General features: G+C 40.6%; 1 protein-coding gene, 1 long non-coding RNA gene and 1 other non-coding gene across 4 annotated transcripts in view; all 3 read right to left on the bottom strand.

The window, feature by feature from the left end:
- Positions 1 to 2,842: 2,842 nt before the first annotated feature.
- PSMD1 (proteasome 26S subunit, non-ATPase 1) overlaps positions 2,843 to 17,565 on the bottom strand; it is a 104,597-nt gene continuing 89,874 nt past the window's right edge. The window contains exons 24-25 of one of the 2 annotated variants that reach the window (XM_001925902.8): positions 4,821 to 4,976; positions 2,843 to 3,047 (exon numbers count right to left, since the gene is read on the bottom strand). In XM_001925902.8, the coding sequence (XP_001925937.3) occupies positions 4,830 to 4,976 (147 nt within the window). In that variant the 3' untranslated portion in view covers positions 2,843 to 3,047; positions 4,821 to 4,829. Of the gene's footprint in view, positions 3,730 to 4,820; positions 4,977 to 17,565 lie in introns of both variants that reach the window. The other variant, XR_014830192.1, reaches the window with a different exon arrangement.
- On the bottom strand, positions 11,288 to 16,927 carry LOC146396190 (uncharacterized). Its single transcript, XR_014830229.1, has 2 exons — positions 13,752 to 16,927; positions 11,288 to 13,229 (listed from the first exon to the last, which is right to left on the bottom strand). It is a non-coding gene; the product is annotated as an uncharacterized LOC146396190 (long non-coding RNA).
- Positions 16,419 to 16,525, bottom strand: LOC146396191 (U6 spliceosomal RNA). Its single transcript, XR_014830650.1, has one exon. It is a non-coding gene; the product is annotated as a U6 spliceosomal RNA (small nuclear RNA).

The following is a 17,565-nucleotide window of genomic DNA, read 5'->3' as shown; positions in this document are numbered from 1 at the left end:
TAATACTGGGCGCTGGGGAAGCCCAGAGGACCTAGCCCAGCTCTGGTGGGGAAACGAGGGAGGGTACCTTAGAGGAAGTCTCTTTAAATTGAGACCTAAAGAACTGGTAAATTTTCCAGACCTTGAGGGAGAGTCTGGGGTAAAGAGAGGAGGCACTTCAGGCAGAGGGAATGGTTTGTGCCAAGGCCAGGAGATGAAAGCAAGCCTGGATCTTTGAAGGCTGTGAAAGTGGTCCTGTGTGTGAGATGGGAGGAGTGAAGAGAGGGCAGGCTGCAGAGCGGAGCAGCAGCTAGCGCCTTGTCTAACTATATACAGTTTACAGAAAAGAATCTGGACATTACTCAACAAAGACCACTGAGAGATTTCAAGTAGGAGACTCATATGATTTGCAATTTATTTAAAAAAAATTTTTTTTGGGGGTCTTATTTTAGGGCCATTCCTGCAGCATATGGAGATTCCCAGGCTAGGGGTCTAATCGGAACTGTAGCCGCTGGCCTACGCCACAGCCACAGCAACGCGGTATCTGAGCTGCGTCTGCGAACTACACCACAGCTCATGGCAACACCAGATCCTTAACCCACTGAGCAAGGCCAGGGATCGAACCCGCAACCTTATGGCTCCTAATTGGATTCGTTAACCACTGTACCCCAACGGCAACTCCTGATTTGCAATTTAGATCAATTGGGAGAAGGAGGCAGCAGCAGTTACACGCTTGAGCTATAGGGTTAGTGAAGAGTGGGGAAAGAGGGCGGATGAACTGGAGAGATGATTTGAGAGGCTAAACCTTGAGTCAGGGTGAAGCCTTTCTGGGCTTCTGGTGTGGCTCACCAGGAGCAGGGGTTGTCGCTTGCCCCAAGGAGTAGAGGAGGCTGGGTGAGCTGGGCTTATATATAGTGTTTTAAGGGCCTGTGAGGCAGCGCAGAGAGTGGTTGGGTGGATGGCGCCCCTCTTGCCCTCAACTCCGATACAGTGGGCCAGGTGAATGACCCCTCCTGGGAGTAAGTGCTGTCACGCCCCCTTCTGCCTCTTCGCCGAATGTGTCAGTTCTAGCTCCCATCGTGTCTTCATAGATGACTTTATTTCACCCTATGCTATTTCACTTCAGATGTTTTTGGCTCCTTAGTTCTCTCAGTGCCATGCCTATCTGAGGAAATCTCCTAGGAAACAAAGGCAGGAAAAGACACAATCTTATCATACTCTGACCCAAGTGGCCATCTGACTCTAACAGCTTGTATTTTAAAAAGATTTAAGACCAAGGCGTACATTATGAATTGAACTGCTTACCAGGAACTAGTGCTGATTTCTCCCTGAAGTTCAGTCTCCTCTTTTAGAATGGATTTATTCACTTTGGCCAGAGACCAGTGACTGTACCATTTCTCCCAGATGACTCAATTTTGGACAGTGACATCATTGAGAGACTTCTGTTTTTTTAAACATTTCATATATTAAGGGAAATGTTAGTGATAACTCTGTCTGAAATGCAAGCAATGTTAAAAGCTTGAACAGGAAGGACCCAGCTAATGAGAGGCTAGGAAATGAGATAATCTCTTTTATAGAATCATCTGATATTGAGGAAACAAGGAATTTACAAAGGAGGAGATATAATGAAATTAACCAACAAGTGGAACCACCCTTTGGGATCAGTAACCTTTAGACCTGGACCTAACAACAAAGCTGTGGTAGATGAATGGATAGAGCTGATCTATCCAGGAGTTTGTTTCCTTGAAGAATAGTTTACTTTTCAGACCTGGGAGGCTGTATCTTTCTATCTCTTGGCTGTGCCTATGGCATGTAGAAATTTCTGGGCTAGGGATTGAACCTGTACCGTAGCAGCACCCAAGCCACAGCAGTGAATCCTTACCCACTAAGCCACCAGGGAACTTCTGGAGGGCTCTATCTCAAATTAGGAAGTGGAAGAATCAAGTTAGGAGTAAAGAACCATTCTTTTGAATGAATGAATGCTGGAAACTACCTACTTTTAACAGTTGAAGGCCAAGTCGCAAAAAGCCCTACACAACCAAATGCCTGCATTTTTTATTACATTAAATTATACCTGAATTTAAAAAATCATGAAAGAAAGTCAGAAAAGGAAAAAAAAAAAAAGGGTACATTATTAGATCATGTGGCTAAATAAAATGAAATAACTTTTTTTTTTTTTTTTTACTAAGGTGATAAGATTATTATTAATGGGACTAAGAAAGGTGACAAGATTAGTGGGCAGAGGGACAGGCATAGGCATTATCATCTTAGTAATATCAAAGTGGGTATCCTTAGAACATAGTGCAGCTAAAATGAAATAACATATCTATTGTCCTGAGCGGGATCAAACACAGGAAACAATAAGAAAAGATTAAAAAAAAAAAAAAAAGCTGCCTAAAAAGACACTTTCCTCAAAGCATTAAAGAGACTTTTTCAGTAAGTGATGGCACCCCACATCCTCAATCTCATTAAAAAAATAAACCAGCAAAGATGGCGTTTCCTTGAGTAGATTAAGGATCTGGCATTGTCACTGCAGTAGCCTTCAGGTTCATCCCTGGCCTGGGGAGCTTCCACATGCCCTGGGTGTGGCCCCAAACAAAACCAACCAATGCCCCCCACCCCCACCCCGAGAATTCTTAAGAGTAATAAACAAGGGTGGTGGTTTTTCTTTCTTATTTTTTCCATTATTTTTCAAATAATCTATAAAATAGTTTAACTCTTTCAACGGTATTAAAGTCATGCATATTTAAGCTAGCAATCAAGGGTTAGCTCTCTGGGTTCAGGCATTTCATGTTGGGAGGAAGAGAGTATTATTAAATCCATTTATTCAAAATCCAGGCTGAAAAACAAGTCCTGGTCCATCTGGAGATTTTAATATATTTATTTGAAAACCAAGTCGTGTGAAAGAGCACACTAAATAGTCATATATTTTCTCTTCAACCAAAGACTTAGAGACAAGGTCAGCACGGAGGCGATGATACATGCAGTGAATAGCAGGTCTCAGCACGAATTTCCTCACAGGCATTTCCAATACAAGGCTGTAAAATCTTCAGATGAGCAATGAGATCCTGGGGTGGGGGTGGGGGGGAGAAGAGGGAGAAGCTAGGGTTATTCCTTATTTTAAAAACATTAAAAAAAAAATCAAAACAAAACAAAAACTACTAGCTGTTGAAATCTAAAACTAGCCCCAACTCTTGACTACAGTCCTAATATGCCGGTTTATGCTCACACAGACTAAAGATTTCAAATTCTTATTGGACTGGTTTTACCCTTTACCTAATAGGAATCTAGTTTCTAACTGAAAACTCTAGGTCATCTCGGAGTTAACGGCCCTGAAAGATTTAATTGGGGGTCTTCAGTAAGGCATGCGAAAGGCTAAAGGGGGCTAATGTGAGTTCAGTTATGCACACAGACTGAGAGCTCACGGTATTAATACTGCCATGTGCTGCTTGGGTAAAGCTCAGGAAACCATCTAGAGCTGAAAGGTAATTTTCTAAAGCCAGAGGCAGGGAAGTTCTAAATCTCCAAACTGTCTCTCAGAGTCTTGAATAGATTTTTCCACCAATGTCAGGGTTTCTGTATTAATATTTATTGGAGATTTCTATAAAGCTTTCATTAATTGCTACTAATGTGGTAACACTCATGGTGCTAGATTTGCAATCTAACATTTAAAACATTTTTCTGGGAGTTCACGTTGTGGCTCAGTGGAAACGAATCTGACTAGCATCCATGAGGACACAAGTTCGATCCCTGGCCTTGCTCAGTGGGTTAAGAATCCAGCGCTGCCGTGAGCTGTGGCGTAGGTCACAGATGCTGCTCGGATCTTGTGTTGCTGTAGCTGTGGTGTAGGCCATCGGCTACAGCTCCGGTTAGACCCCTAGCCTGGGAAACTCCATATGCCACAGGAGTGGCCATAAAGAGACAAAAAAAAAAATTTTTTTTCTGTTGTCATAACATAACAAATGATACTGTCCTTACTTTCTTTAAAGAATAAATTCATATTTGTTTGACAATGTATTTGTACTAGGGTAGGATTAGAGAATCTTGATTATATAGTTTATGTTATCTTCAAATCTGTGATGACCACTTGAAAAAAATGGTGGAAAGAGAATCACTATTTCATAAAATGAGATTATTCCAAGCATTTGCATTAAAAACCCCTTCAACATTGTTAGGACACTGGCATAATAATGATCATCTTTTTCAATTAGACAAAGCTTTGTGTTGCAATTTAACTTAAGACCCCAAAGTACCTATAAGCACCATGTCTTTTACATATTAGATGTTCAATAGCTTCAATGAATAAATGAATGTTAAGGCTTTTAGTGCCCAAAGTACTGCCGAAGGAAAGAGAGAGAAAAGAATCAGCGTGTGCTACTCCAAGTGTCATCTATGGACTGTGCCAGCCACAGACCATAACTGATCACAGGAAGGAGCTTCTGACAAAATGTAAATCAACTCCATCATGAAGCAGACTGTTGGTCCAGCTGACATTGTTGAGGTTAGGGGGTAGCAAGGCTTTCATGATGAGAGAAGCACTGAGTAGAGTTACATTCTGGAGCAAGCGCCCTATTTCTTCATGGATCTCTGAAAACAGTTTGCAATTTGGTCACTTTGAAAAGCGCTGGTAGAACACTAGAGGGTAGAAAGTCAAAGAAGAAAGAAAAAGGAATCGGTGGTCACATACGCAGGAAGAGGTCAAAAAAGGGGACGTTTTAATACCGTTTAGGTCAGTAAGGATTGAGCACAAAAGGGAAAAAGTGAGACCACATCCCACAAAACATTTGTGAAGTATCGACAAAGAGATTTCCTCGAAACACAATTCTGTTCCATATACACACCTCTGGTCCTCAGTCGTCAATATACTCAAATGGTTCTGGGGGTTCTGGCTCTTGCTCCTCCTCCTCGATTTTCGGGCCATGGGCTGCCACAGGCTCCACCAGCTCTTCAATGTCTTCACTGGTATCCTTCAGAATGATGATGCCGCCAATGGACAGCTAGGAACAGGGCGAGGGAGGAAGAAGAACAAGTGCCACTCATATTGCCAGACAGCCCCAGAATCCAGAGTGCAGATTTGTTAAATGGAACCTTAAGGCTTCTGGAACGACTGAGAAGTAAAGAACTGGGACAGGGAGTTCCCACTGTGGCTCAGCGGTAATGAACCCGACTAGTATTCATGAGGATGAGGGTTCCATTCCTGGCTTTTGCTCAGTGGGTTAAGGATCTGGCGTTGTCGTGAGCTGCGGAGTAGGTTGCAGACACAGCTCGGATCTGGCATTGCTGTGGCTGTGGTGGAGGCCGGCAGCTGCAGCTCCAATTTGGTCCCTAACCTGTGAACCTCCATATGCCACAGATTCGGCCCTAAAAAAGCAAAACCAAACAAACAAACAAAACGAAACAAAAACCCAAAAAAACCCCCAAAAAACGCTGGGATGGAACTAACCTTCCTGGACAAGTTAGTAAACCTGGACACTTGTGCCTGTGTGATGGCACACCAGTGACTTAACCAAAGAAGGTACTTTAAAGCCTTGCTACTCAACGCGTGGTCCTGGGTCAGCAGCATCATTATTACCTTGGAAACCCGTGAGAAATGCAGAAAACCCCCCTCTACTTTAGATCTTGTATTTAACAAGATCCCCAGGTAATCTGTATGCATGTTAAAGTTTGAGACACACTAGCCTAATAGATACTTTATCATTTGTGAGAAAACGACCATTTTGGACACAAGAGACAATCTACAAATGAAAAGCCAATTTTTCTCCAGCAATTTCAGAATGATAGGACAATATAAATATTGCAGATATCTGAGTGTTTTTCACTTTAAGTTACAAATCCTTGTGATGTAAGTCAGTGAAGAACTAGATAGGAAGCAAGGGAGGTGGAGTGAGGAGCAATTCTATTAAGCCCTCTCCCAAACGTATTAGCACAAGGTAAGTTCAAACGCCAAACCGTTCGCCCATCTCTGGTGTGCTAATCTTATTCTATTTGCTTGCTTGTGTCAAAGGAAATGGAAAGCTGCTCTCTATAATTAAATCAGTCAACAGTGGCAGAGCACAGCTGGAAAAAACATATTTTTACCAAAGCACATTACTGGGAAGGAAAAGAAGCACAAGCATATTAGTCAAATGATTCACATATGTGTAAGCATCTCTGCAGTTCAACCTAATCTAATTTTTACTCATCAGAACACTGCCCTGCCATGCTATAAAACTGGTGTGCCTTTGTGAATTTCTAAACTATTTCCCCTCAATACACATATATTCATACACGTTAATCTATAACCCTTTCCCTTGAAAAGTGTGCTTTTCTTGAAGAAAGGCCATGTTATGAATGGACCGTGCCTTTACTACCCACACTCACCGAAGAGCAGGGTAACATGACCACTCCCTAGTACCCCAGGGCCTCAAAGTTCATTTGAACCTTCGAAAGGACCAAATGGAGAGGACTCCTTCTCTGAACAGAAAATACCCATGTTTACAAAAGTGCTTCTTTATTTTGGAAATATGTGGCTCCAGGTTATAACTACACTATTTCATGCTTAACTGGCATGAGCCAACCCAAATCCTACAATGAAATCAACATTTGGAAAGAGCTTTCTATAGCGACATGGTTTAGATTTATTAGTGCCTTATATGTTAGAGGGAAAGTTCATACGCTTTAAGCAGAGAATAAGATACGAGACAGTCTATTTTCTGAGAAGGCTCGTGAAAACGGAAAACAGGGGCAATGGGACACTTCCTGTTGCCAAATGATCCACACACTCTATAGGAAATCTTTTAAAATGGACAAGAAACAGTAGGAAAGCAACTCATTTTCAAACTAAAGTTGCCCCTTTTAAATGCAATGCCTGAGGAAGGGTCTGATGACCCTGCCATTGAGGGCACTGGAGGGAATGGGTCAGGGGGCACCCCTTTCTTCAAGGCACACACACAGAGGCAGTCTTTTCTTTCTTTTTTTACTTTAAAACAATTTTTAAAAAATTTTTATTTTTTGCTTTTTAGGGCCATACCTGTGGCATATGGAGGTTCCCAGGTTAGGAGTCCAATTGGAGCTGCAACCGCCAGCCTACACCACAGCTGTAGCAACACCAGATCCGAGCCACGTCTGTGACCTACACCACAGCTCACGGCATTGCCGGATCCTTACTCCACTGAGTGAGGCCAGGGATCAAACCCGCCATCCTCATGGACCCTAGTCGGGTTCCTTGACTGCTGAGCCATAATGAGAATGCCTCTTTCTTTTTTTAAATTGAAATATAATTCACATAACATAAGCTCTTTTATGTGTGTGTGTGTGTGTGTTTCCTTTTTGCCTTTTCTAGGGCCGTTCCCACGGCATATGGAGGTTCCCAGGCTAGGGGTCTAATCGGAGCTGTAGCCGCCAGCCTATGCCACAGCCACAGCAACACGGGATGCAAGCCACATCTACAACCTACACCACAGCTCACGGCAACGTCGGATCCTTAACACACCGATCAAGGCCAGGGATTGAAGCCACAAACCTCATGGTTCCTAGTTGAATTCGTTAACCACTGAGCCACAACGGGAACTCCAACATAAGCTCTTCTAAAGTATATAATTCAGTGAGTTTTGAGTATGTTCACAAAATCAGGCAACCACCTCCACTATCTAATCAAGAACATGTTCGTCAATCTAAAGGAAACCCTGCACCATTGGCAGTCACTCTAACCTCCCAGACCTCTGCAACAACTAAAGCAACTTCTGTCTTTATGGCTCTGTCTCTGGACATCTCCAGTAAACATGATCACATAATGTGTGGCCTTCTGTGTCTGGCATTTTTCACTTAGCATGATGCTGCAGCATATATTAGTATGGCATTTCCTTTTTTGGCTGAATAATATTCCACTGCACATTCTGCATTTTGTTCATCCATGTACAACTGAATGGACATGTGACTTGTTTCTATTCTTTTTGTTATTATGTATAAAGCCAATGTAAACATTAGCATGTTAAGTGTTTGTGTGGACAGTATTCATTCTCTTGGGCATATACTGAGGAGTGGAATTGCTGGGTCCTAAGATAAGTCCACATTTAACTTTTTGAGAAACTGCCAAACTGGTTTACATAGAAGCTCTAAAAGTTTACATTCCTGCCAGTACTATGTGAGGGTTCCAATTTCTTCCCATCCTCGTTAACTTTAATCTCTGGTTTTGATTTACATTTCCCTAATAACGAATGATGTGGGCATCTTTTCATATGCTTTTGGCCACCTGTAGTCTTCTTTAGAGAAATTCCTATTCAAATCCTTTCCTGCTTAAAAAATAGGGTTTTTTTTAATCGTTGAGTTTCAAGAGTTTTAAAAAATCTGAAGTCTCTTATCAGATATGTGATCTGAAAATATTTTCTATTCTATGGATTTTCCTTCCACTTTCTTTTTCTTTTTTATGGCTGCACCTGGGGCATATGAAAATTCCTGGGCTAGGGGTCGAATTGGAGCTGTGGCTGAGGCCTATGTACAACCACAGTGATGCCAGATCCTCAACAGGAATCGACCCTACATCCTCATGGACACTATGTTGGTTCATAACCTGCTGCATCACAGTGGAAACTCCTTTTTCGTTTATCTTTTCTTGATAGTGTCTTTTGCAACACAAATGTTTTTAATTTGATGTAGTTCAATTTATCTTTTTGGGGGGTTGCTTGTACTTTAGCTATTACACATAAGAAAACTTGCTTAAACCAGTACGGCAAAGATTTACATATAGTTTTCTTCTAGGGTTTTTATAGTGTTAGCTTTTACATTTACATCTTTGATCCGTTTTCAATTAATTTTTATATATAAGGGAGGGATCCAACTTAATTCTTTTGCAGATGGATAAGCAGTTGTCTAAGCACCATTTCTTTTATTTATTTATTTATTTTTGTCTTTTTAGGGAGGTTCTCAGGCTAGGTGTCGAATTGGAGCTATAGCCACCAGCCTACACCAGAGCCACAGCAACGTGGGATCTGAGCCATGTCTGCAACCTACACGATAGCTCATGGCATTCCCAGATCCTTAACCCACTGAGTGAGGCCAGGGATCGAACTTGAGTCTCATGGATACTAGTCAGATTCGTTTCTGCTGAGCCATGACAGGACTCCCTAAGCACCATTTCTTAAAAAGACTATCCCACTCTTAGCATCCTTGTCAAAAATCAGTTGACCTCAAAATGGATTAAAGACCTAATGTAAGGCCAGATACTACAAAACTCCTAGGAGAAAATAAGCAGAATACTCTTTGACATAAATTGCAGCAACGTATTTTTTTTTTTAGATTCCTCTCCTAGGCTAATGGAGACAAAAGCAAAAAAGGGGACCTAATTAAACTGAAAAGCTTTTACATAGCAAAGGAAACCACAGACAAAACGAAAAGACAATACATGGAATGGGAGAAAATACTTATAAATGATGTGACCAACAAGGGATTGATTTTGAAAATATACAAACAGTATACACAGCTTAATATAAAAACCCCCAAATAACCAAATCAGAAAATGGCGAGAAAGCTTATATAGACACTTCTCCAATTTAGACATACAGATGGCTAAGAGATGCATGGAAAAATGCTCAACAATGCTAATTATTAGAGAAATGCAAATCAAAAATATGAGTTATTACCTCACACCAGTCAGAATGGCCATCACCAAAAAGTCTACAAAATAATACATGCTAGAGAGGGTGTGGAGAACTGGGAACCCTCCTACACTGTTGGTGTGAATGTAAACTGGTACAGCCACTACGGAGAACACCATAGAGGTTCCTTAAAAAACTAAAAGTAGAGTTACCCTATGACCCAGTAATCCCACTCCTGGGCATGTGTCCAGAAAAAACAAAAACTCTAACTTGAAAAGATACAAACACCCCAATATTCACAGCAGCAATATTTACAACATTCAAAACATGGAAGCAACCTAAATGCTCACTGACAGATAAAGGGATAAATATGTGGTGTGTGTATATGTAAATAAACGTAACGGAATGTTACTCATCCATAAAGAAGAATGAAATAATGTCATTTGCAGCAACATGGATGGACCTAGACATTATCATACAAAGTCAGTCAGACAAAGATAAATGTCATATGTGGAATCTAAAAAAAATGAGACAAATGAACTTCTTTAAAAAACAGAAGTAGACTCAGAGATGAAGAAAGCAAACTTATGGTTACCAAAGGGAAAAAAGGTAGGGGAAGGATAAATTAGGAGTTTAGGATTAATAGAAACACACTACGATATATAAAATACATAAAATATATAAAATTATAGCACAGGGAACTACATATATACTTAATATTTTCTAATAACCTATAATGGGGAAGAATCTGAATAAGAAAATATGTATATATAGTGTATAACTGAATCGTGTTACCAGACCCTGAAACTAGCACAACACTGTAAACCAACTATAATTTTATTAAAAAAAATTAATTGGGAGTTCCCCGGTGGCCTAGTGGGTTAAAGATCTGTCACTGTCACTGCTGTGGCTCAGGTCACTGCTGTGGCATTGGTTCGATCCCTGGTCTGGGAACTTCTGCATGCCACAGATGTAGCCAAAAATAGAATATCAACTGACCACAAATGCATGGGTTTACTTTTGGATTCTCAGTTTAAATCCAATTATCTGGATGTCTATCCTTATGCCAATACCACAGCTTTGATTACTGTAACTTTGTAGTAAGTTTTGAAACTGGGAAGTGTGATTCTCCCAACTTTGTTCTTCTTTTTCAACTTTGTTTTGGCTATTCTGGGTCCCATGCATTTCCATATGAATTTTAGGATCAGGGTGTCAATTTATACAAAAAAATGTTGGCTGGGATTTTGATAAGGATTGTGTTGAATGTATAGATCAAATTGGGGAGTACTGCCATCTTAAATAATATTAAATATTCTAATTCATGAATGTTAATTACTGCTCTATTCTTTTTTTCTTATGCCTTTGCCTAGTTTTACTTTCACAGTAATACTGGCCTCACAGAATATGTTTGGAAGTATAGACCCTCTTCTATTTTTCTAGAGGAGTTTGTAAAGGATCAGTGCTAATTTCTCTTTAAACATTTGGAAGAATTATCCAGTGAAGCCATCTGGTCCTGGGCCTTTCTTTGTAGTTTTCTGAGCATTAATCCAATCTCTTGCTATACGTCAATTCAGATTTTCTATTTCTTCTTCAGTCAGTTATAGCAGTTTGTGTCTTTCTAAGAATTTACTGCATTTAGATTACCTAGTTTGTTGAAATACAGTTATTCACAGTATTCTCTCATAGTACTTTTATTTCTCTCAGGTTGGTAGTAATGTCCCCTCTTTGTTTCCTGATTTTAGTAATTTGAGTCTTCTCCCTTCACTCTTTTTTTTTTTTGATTAAACAGGTAAGAATTTATTTACCATACATAAGAATAATTATAACAATAACTAGCATGTAGTATACACATTATGTGCCAGACATGATTCTGTACAGTTCAAGTATGTGCCAAACATGCCTATTTGTTTGCGTGTCGCGCCCCCCGCCCCGCCATTCCACTCCCCCCACCAAAGTGACTGTATGAGAAAGTAGGTCTTCAGGATGCAATTAGGTGATGAGGGTGAAACCCTCAGGAATGGAATTAGTGCCCTTTTAAGAAAAGGAGTTTCCATTGCCTTTGGAATATGGATAAGCAATGAGATCCTGCTGTACAGCACAGGGGAACTATATCTAGTCACTTGTGATGGAGCACAATGGAGGATAATGTGAGAAAAAGAATGCGTATATATATGTATGTGTGACTGGGTCAGTGCTGTGCAGAACAATGTAAATCAACTATAATGGAAAAAATAAGAATCTGTGGTGGTGCAGTTTTGAGCCTCATTCTGGCACAGTGGGTTAAGGATCTGGTGTTACTGCACCTGCAGCTCAGATTTGATCCTTGGCCCAGGAACTTACACATGCCCTGGGTGCAGCCAAAAAAGAAAAAAGAGATACTCAGTGGGTTAAGGATCTGGTATTGTCACTGCTGTGGCGTGGTTGTTCAACACCTGGCCTGGGAACTTCCTCATGCCTTGGGGTTCGGCCAGAAAGAAAACAGAAAAAGGAAAAAACCAAGAAGAGACATGACGAGAGCTAGCTTCTCTTCGTTATGGTATGTCAGGACATAATGAGAAGAGGGCTGTCTGTAGGCTTGGATGAGGTCCTTTACCAGGGACTTGCTCATGCAGGCACCCTGATCTTGGACTTCTAGTCTCAGAGCTGTGAGCATTAAATGTTTGTTTAAGCCACCCCATCTTAAGTGGCAGGTGGCAATTTTTTACAGCAGTCACAACAGACTAAAACATATTTTAATGCAAATTACATTAGGACTGCACTTGTGGCATATGGAAATTCCTAGGCTAGGGGTCAAGTCAGAGCTGCAGCTGCTGGACTACACCACAGCCACAGCAACTCGGGATCCTTAACCCACTAAGTAAGGCCAGGATTGAACCCGCATCCTCATGTATGCTAGTTGGGTTCATTACCACTGAGCCACAAAGGGAACTTCTACAAATTACATTTTTATATAGTGCGTACATATCAACACCAATCTATAATTGTTTCATACAGTTGTCTCTCCCTCTTCCCCTTTCCTTTCTTTGCCGCACCCGTGGTGTATGGAAGATCCTGGGCCAGGGGCCAGGGATCAAAGCCATGCCATAGCAGTGACACCCAAGCCTGGGAACCTCCATATGCCGTGGGAGCGGCCCAAGAAATGGCAAAAAACCCCCCCAAAAAACAAAAACTAAGTTCACTTTAGTATCTTGTATGGCAGGTTGGCTAGCAACTAATTCTCTTATAGTTTATATCTGTGAATGTCTTAACTTTGCCTTCATTTTTGCTGGATACAGCATTCTTGGTTGAGTCTTTCCTTTCAGCACTCTGAATATATCACCCTTCTGCCTTCCGGCCTCCATGGTTTCTAATGACAAATCAGCTATTGATCTTACTGGGGATCCTGGTACAGGATGATGAGTTGTGTAACTCCTGTTGCTCTCAGGATTCTCTCTTTGTCAAATCTGTTGCATTTCTATACACTAACAGCAAAGTAGCAAAAAGAGAAACTAAGAAAACAAACCCAGGAGTTCCCATTGTTGCTCAGCGGAAATGAATCTGACTAGCATCCATGAGGATGCAAGTTCAATCCCTGGCCTCACTCAGTGGGTTAAGGATCTGGTGTTGCCAGGAACTGTGGTGTAGGTCACAGATGTGGCTCAGATCTGGTGTTGCTGTGGTTGTGATGCAGGCTGGCGGCTACAGCTCCAATTCGACCCCTAGCCTGGGAACCTACGTATGTTGTTGGTGCGGCCCTAAAAAGACCAATAAATAAATAAATAAATAAGAAAACAAAACCATTTATAATTGCAACAAAAAGAATAAAATACCCAGGAATAAACTTAATCAAAGAGGAGAAAGATCTATATATGAATAACTGTATAGGACACTGTTGAAAGAAACTGAAGACACAAAGAAACAGAAAGATATTTCATGCTCATAGATTGGAAGAATTAAAAATATTAAAATGTCCATATTACCTAAAGCAATCCATAGACCCAGTGCAATCCCTATCACAATCCCAATGACATCTTTTACAGAAACAGAACAATAACAACAAAAATACCAATTTTTTTTTTTTTTTTGGTCTTTTTGCCATTTCTTGGGCCGCTCCCGTGGCATGTGGACGTTCCCAGGCTAGGGGTCGAATTGGAGCTGTAGCCACAGGCCTACACCAGAGCCACAGCAACGCGGGATCCGAGCTGCGTCTGCGACCTACACCACAGCTCACAGCAACGCCGGATTGTTAACCCACTGAGCAAGGGCGGGGACCGAACCCGCAACCTCATGGTTCCTAGTCGGATTCGTTAACCACTGTGCCATAACGGGAACTCCAATACCAAATTTTTTAATGGAAATACAAAAGACTCAGAATAGCCAAAGAAATTCTGAGAAAAAGAACAAAGCTGGAGGTATCACACCCCTGATTTCAAATTATACTATAAAGCTACAGTAATCAAAGCAGCATGGTACTGGCAGAAAAGCAAAAACACAGATCAGTGGAACAAAACTGAGCATCCAGAAATAAACCCACTGACAACTAATTTTTAACAAAGGAGCCAAGAACATACAAGAGAAAGTAAAGTCTCCTCAATAAATGATGCTGTGAAAAACTGGACAGTCACATGCAACAGAAGGAAACTAGATCACTATCTTATAGCATACCCCCAAATTAACTCAAAATGGATTAAAGACTTGAATGTAAGACCTGGAGCCAGAAAACTTCCCGAAGAAAACAGGCAGTATGCTCTTTGATGAGTCTTAGCAATATCTTTCTGGTCTGTCTCTCTAGGCAAGGGAAACAAAAGTGAAAACAAACAAATGGGACTCCATCAAACTAAAAAGCCTCTGCAGAGCAAAGGAAACCATCAGTGAAAAGACAACCTACCAAATGGGAGAAAATGTCTGCAAATCATATACCCATCAAACAAGATTAATATCCAAATTAGCAACAAAACCCCAAACAGCCCAATTAAAAAATAGGCAGAGGAGTTAAACAGACATTTTTCCAAAGAAGACATACAGATGGCCAACAGGCACATGAAAAGATGCTCGACATCACAAATTATTAAGGAAATGCAAATCAATCAAAACCATAATGAGCTATTACCTCATACCTATTAGAATAGCTATTATCAAAAAGGCAACAAATAAGAAGTGATTGAGAGGATGTGGAGAAAAGAGAACCCCTGTACATTGTTGGTGGAAAAATAAGTGGGTGAAGCCATTATGGAAGACAGTATGCAGATTCTTCAAAAAATGATCTAGCTATTCCACTTCTGGGAATATGAAAATACGAATTTGAAAAGATACATGCACCCCTCTCTTCACAGCAACATTATTTACAATAGCCAAGATATAGACATAACCTAAGTGCCCATCAAATAGATGCATGGATAAAGAAGATATGGTATACACATACCATGGAATACTACTCAGTCACATAAAAGGAAAAAATCTTGCCATTTGAAATAACATGGATGGACCTTGAGGATATTATGCTAAGGTAGACGGAGAAAGACAAATACCACATAATTTTATTTATATACGGAATATAACAAACAAATTAGCAAGCAAAACAAAACAAACACATAGAGCCAGAAAACAGTAACTTCCAAAGGGGTAGGGGAGGGTAAAACGGGTCAAGGGGGGGGGTCAATTGGATGGTGATGGATGGAAATTAGACTTTTGGTGGTGAGCACACTGCTGTGTATACAGAAGGTGAACCACAGTGTTGTATACGTGAATCCTGCGTTTGCTGTAAACCAACGTTACCTAAATTTTAAAAAAAGGTTCCTTCTTTGTCTTTCAACAGTGTGAATATGATGTGTCTAGGTGTGGATCTCTTTATCTTACTTGGACTCACTGAGATCCTGGATATGCAGATCAATGCTATTCATAAAATTTGTAAAGTTTTCAGTCATTACTTCTCCAAATACACTCCTATACTTTTCTCTCTTTTTGGGGGCCTCCCATCATCCCATTGCTGGTATGCCTGATAGTTTTGAACAGGTCTCTGAGGCTCTGTTCATTTTTCTTCACCCTTTGTTTTTTGTTGTTTCTCAAATGACCCATCTTCAAGCTTGTTCAAGTCTGTTTTGAATCAGCTGTCAAGATCCTCTGGCAGATTTCGGTTACTGCATTTTTCAATTCCAGGATGTCTATTTGATTTTTTAAAAATAATTTCTATTTACTGATATTCATCATTTGTTGAGACACCATTCTTATACTTTTCATTAGTTCTTTAGACATAGTTATTTTACTTCTTTAAACATATTTTAGCTAATTTAGTCTGGCTATTAATGTCTAGGCTTCCTCAGAGTTTCTATTAATTGCTTTTTTTCCTACGTATGACTCATACTTTATTGATTTGAATGTTTTGTAATTTTCTGTTGAAAACTAGACATTTAAATAATATAATGCGGCAACTCTAGATATCAGATCTCACTGCTCCCCAGGGTTTGTTATTGTTGTTTGCCTGTTCTGTGACTTTTCTACATAGTATTTTCTGTTCCATGTGACCATGGAGTTTCTACTCAGTTACCTGACTGGACAGCTAACGACTAGACAGGGATTTCCTTCAGTACCCAGAACAACAAGTCTCTTTGCTGAGGGGCCATGCATGTGTTGGGCCATACCTTGAAGAGTCAGCCAGGCACAGACAGGGGAAATCTCTTGGCTCATAAATGAACAACGATTACAGATGGCTTCCTCGGACTTTTTTCTTCTTTTTTGGGGGGCCGCATATGGAAGTTCCTGGGCTAGGGGTCAAGTTAGAGCTGCAGCTGGTGGCCTATGCCACAGCCACAGCAACGCAGGATCTGAGATGCATCTGCGACCTATGCCATGGCTTGCGGCAACACCGGATCCTTAACCCACTGAGCGAGGCCAGGGATGGTACGCTTCACAAATCTGCGTGTCATCCTTGCGCAGGGGCCATGCTAATCTTCTCTGTATCGTTCCAATTTTAGTATATGTGCTGCTGAAGCGAGCACGAGGCCAGGGATGGAACCTGCACCCTTGATACTAGGTGGATTCTTAACCTGCTGAGCCACAATGGGAACTCCCATTCTGACTTATTTTGAGCAGTCATTTAAGTTCCACCTGAGACAAACCAGTCTCTTCATATGGTCTCAGGACAGACATAGAGCATATACTCTGCTGTCTTTAATTCTTTGTAACTGTCAAGATCACTAGCTGTCTTGTACGCCTAAAGTATCACTAGTTTTGTACTAATACACCTGTTCTGGATCTGTTCCTTTCCAAGAACAGTTTCTAAAGGATGCTATTAGAATACATTCTCTGTAAACATGTCACTCAGGTGAACTGGGTTGCAGATTAGACAGCAACTACATTTAATGTGTTCACTAATGATTTTATAAATTCATTCACTCAACAGACCAAGTAGTATCAGCCCTTAGTGATGCAAGATTAACAGAAGGTGGGAGAAGACCTTCATGCTATTCCATCTTTCCCGGCCTGACTGCCTGCTATCCACAGATGTCACCACCACCAAGTAGTATTTAATGAATTTACCAGGTTCCAGATGTTGTTTTAGGTATTTTACATATAACAACATATTTAATATTTACAATATTCCTAGGCTGTAGGCAGTTAACCATCTCAATTATTATAGATGAGGAAACTGAAAAATGAGGCAATTAAATGACCTGTCTCACACAGCTAAGAAATGGCAAAGCTGAAATATAAACTCAATTCTGCCCAATTCCAGCTCTGTCACTAAATACAGGATCTTCCATCCTCTGCCCTTGTCTCCTCTAGCTGATAATCTAGTCAGGTAAGGCCGTGACTCACAACTGTGGGTAAGAGTTTGTTATCACCATCAGGAACTACCTTCAAGTCAATGAGAACGGGTTTATTTTTCTCTATGGATCTAGAAATCTTGTCTATGACATTTCAGATAGGCCCAGGATTTGAATGTATTAAATGTGTCTACAAATGGCTTTCTGGTTTTCTAGATACAAGAAACTAGAAAATAAAGACATTATCATGTTCAAGTTTCTGATCAGCATTT

This window comes from Sus scrofa, chromosome 15 (assembly GCF_054392235.1).
Source record: "Sus scrofa isolate SSC_HxYL_T2T_F1_AM1 chromosome 15, Sscrofa_HxYL_maternal_Yorkshire_Landrace_v2.0, whole genome shotgun sequence".
NCBI classification, from domain to species: Eukaryota; Metazoa; Chordata; class Mammalia; order Artiodactyla; family Suidae; genus Sus; species Sus scrofa.
Note: the sequence above shows the minus strand (reverse complement) of the source record. Positions and strands in the feature narration are given on the sequence as shown.